The sequence below is a fragment of the Opisthorchis viverrini genome (genome assembly GCF_000715545.1).
Source record: "Opisthorchis viverrini unplaced genomic scaffold opera_v5_129, whole genome shotgun sequence".
Classification (NCBI taxonomy): domain Eukaryota; kingdom Metazoa; phylum Platyhelminthes; class Trematoda; order Opisthorchiida; family Opisthorchiidae; genus Opisthorchis; species Opisthorchis viverrini.
In genome coordinates, this window is record NW_008751783.1 from 55011 (window position 1) to 58425 (window position 3415).

Sequence of the window (3415 nt, forward strand, 5' to 3'; positions counted from 1 at the left end):
AAAAAGATAAAGCGTTCAGCTGTAGCACCCTTCCGGTGCCTAACTGCCATGCCACACGAAGGAAGCACGAGGGCTGGGATACTGCCAGGTTGCCCAAGCCTAGACAGGGGAAGCCGAGTGGCGGAGGTCGGATTCGAACAAGGGACCTGCCGGTCAGTAAATTCGCGCTCTAAACACTTGGGCCATCTCGCCACCTCGGCGGAGGTGGTAGCTTCTGCATGATGAGTATAGTACGCTCGACCATCGTGTTCGAGTTTCGGAAACGCGGCAATTATCTGTAAGCAAAGTGTGAAGACTGCACGGCAAAGCAGCTTGTTGGTCAACTTGCACATTGAAAGTCACGATGAAAACATAAGAACGAGGTCTGAGAACCGGATGCGAAGCTGCAGTGAGTGATGGAATTGCTCTTTGGTATCATCTCTTTGGATGCGAGGCTGACGTGACTGTAGCTAGGACTCACAGAGAAATGGGACAGGATGATAGTCAAGAGGTAAAAGATAAAAGATAAAGCGTTCAGCTGTAGCACCCTTCCGGTGCCTAGCTGCCATGCCACCCGAAGGAAGCACGAGGGCTGGGATACTGCCAGGTTGCCCAAGCCTAGACAGGGGAAGTCGAGTGGCGGAGGTCGGATTCGAACCGCGGACCTTCATGTTAGTAATCCGCGCTCTAACCACTTCGGCCATCTCGCCCCCTCGGCCATCTCGCCCTCTAGAGGTGATACTGAAGAAAGGTGGGAGACGTCATCAACAGTCGGTTTCATTTTCTCACCATGCCGTATGCAGCAGGCAAGGCGACCTGGCTGGTGACACCACGCAACGGCAGATTTACTAACTTATTGGTACCCGTACAGTTCATGGTTATCGCGAGTAATGTAGCAATAAGTAATTATGGAAGAAGGCACGAAGGTTGGCAAGGTAATGACAGGGACAACAGGGCACTTAATATCCGCCCGCTGACTGAAGGGGCGGAGTCAACCAGGACATGCAAGCTCAGATCGTAGTTAACCTCGAACGATTGAGGAATACTGCTTTCAAGCTCGACGACGAAAATGGCAACATACTGTCTTGAATCGTATCGGTTTGGTTGGCTATTGCCATAGTATTTCAGTATAGAAGTACGAAAAACAAAGATGATGAGAAAGTGCACAGTGACTTGCATTGGAACGACCGTGTAACTCATACACGGGATTCACTTTGGTAAGCTCCGAAGATTGCAGTATACCTTGCTTAGCTGAGCTTAATGACCAGAGAGACCAAAATAACTGGCTGCAACACGGTAAAACCTTGTGTAAACACATCTAATTCGGGAAAGTCCATCAGATAAGGTACTAGAATACCAGAAGTAAAGAGAGAGATTGTTCAGGTGTAACACATTTTCGGTGCTTAACTGGAATGCCATTCGAAGTAAGCACAAGGACTGGGATACTGCCACGTTCCCCAAGTCTAGATACGGGAAGTTGAGAGGCAGAGGTCGGTTTCGAACTACAGACCTTCCGATCAGTAAATTCGCGCTCTAACCACTGAGCCATCTCGACCCCACTGTAGGAAATACCGTGGTTCAAACCTAACCCTGGCTTCTCGGTTGCTACCGTTTTGGCTTAGGCAACCTGGCATTATATCTCAACACTCGTGTTGCACGCTAGCCATGCGCCACAGCCGAGCTATTACTTAATCATTAGCACGTCCATCTCAGTTGCCTTTTTGCAACAGGTTATACCTGGCAAACCGTTAGCTGATTTCAAGACCAACATGTATATCATATTTTGTTGGCATTGGTTAAGAATCAAAAGTGAAAAGTAATACAAATAAGTTGAGAAAGTGCTGCAAATATGAGGCACCACTGATCCCAGAAGTATGTTCGACTATAATAGCGGAGTACCAAATGACTTACCTTGATGCACAATGCGCATGTGCCTAACCATTCCATGTTTGGTGGTAACCAACTTGCCACACAGTGTACACGAGTGGTTGTTCGGAACTGTATAGAAAAAGCGTACGAGGAAAACTGATAGTTGGCATAAAACATTGTTATTCACCATCAGTTGGTGCGTGGTACTTCACTGTCGTGTACCTGAGAACATTTTAATCCTAAATATTGAATCGGTAAGAACAAGTAATGCGCTTAGTGTCTACACCTTCAGCACCTGCAGGGAACATCTGATTAGAAATGAGAAGGGACATGATTACTGATTTTCACCGAGCAGACCTCTTTAGGTTCCAGCCCGAGGTAGGAATGCATTTACAGCCGGTATTCTTGGAATACACATGTAAATAACCTAAAGCGACACAAGACCTAGAAAAATTGGCTAGTTCAGCAGTCTGCCCACCAAGACAAACAGTGAAAATAAGCAACTAAAGAAATAACTTACTATCCATGAGACTATCTCCGGAAATGAGGGGAAGTTTGAAAGCCGATGAGCAACTTGATCCGCACAGCTACCAAACAAACATGGCCTTGCTAAAACGGATTAAAAGATCGATTAGAGGCTATTGGGTAGGGTAGCATGCCTCACTAAGGGGTTCAAATACAGTGCCTCACAGAAGAACAATTCAAATGTCAAACGCCTGCCAGAGTGCGCCGAGGAAGAGACAGTAAACACACTAGTAGTTCGTTTATCATCATCAGTATTATCGAAAGAATAACATTAGTGATTCTTTGTCACAAAACCATAGTTTTTCAGAAAGACTTTGTGAAGAAAATAAAAATGACCGGGGAAGAAACCTAATTCTAGCAGAACAGAATTATTCCGAGGTACATGCACCCCCAGACACACTCAGGCAACCGGAAGAGAAACTGACAACATGAACGCCACTGACATCGGTTGGCAGCCATATCTTGCAGCGTCTCCAACCAGTCGCGATGGGTATCACGCGGTCCCCATCCCGGAAACCGAGTAGCACCAACAGCACCAAATCTTTTCGCAATCTCCTTCATACCCTTCTGCCAGGTCAAGGGTTAGCCACCCTTTAGCTTCCAACACTCCGAACGGGACACGGAAAAGAACACTCCCTTCGTAAAACAATGGCTCAGCATACGCAACACATGGCCTAACCAACACAGCTTCTGGTATTGAGCAAATTCTTCAATGGAAGTACCGTTGCACAACCAAAAACGCGCTTTCTAATTGACCCGTTACGGATTCGCCGACACCAACCCACACGAGCTATGATTCTGAGACAATTGTATTAAAAGTCCTACAGTGAAGAGGTGAGAAAAAGAGTGGGTGAGGGAGGGGACTTCGGATTCGCCCCAACCCACACGAGCTATGATTCTGAGACAATTGTATTAAAAGTCCTACAGTGAAGAGGTGAGAAAAAGAGTGGGTGAGGGAGGGGACTTAGTGCTGGCCTATGTCAAGCAAGGGGACTTAGTGCTGGCCTATGTCAAGCATACTGAGGTGCCTACACCTCCAACC

General features: G+C 46.9%; 1 protein-coding gene across 1 annotated transcript in view; it reads right to left on the reverse strand.

Moving 5' to 3' along the window:
* Positions 1-2459, reverse strand: part of T265_06231 (hypothetical protein) — a gene marked incomplete at both ends in the record, with an annotated part of 10949 nt that extends 8490 nt beyond the window's left edge. The window contains 2 exons of the mRNA XM_009171441.1: positions 1891-1977; positions 2369-2459. Of these exons, the coding sequence (XP_009169705.1) occupies positions 1891-1977; positions 2369-2375 (94 nt within the window). The remainder of the gene's footprint in view (positions 1-1890; positions 1978-2368) is intronic.
* Between the last annotated feature and the right edge of the window lie 956 nt (positions 2460-3415).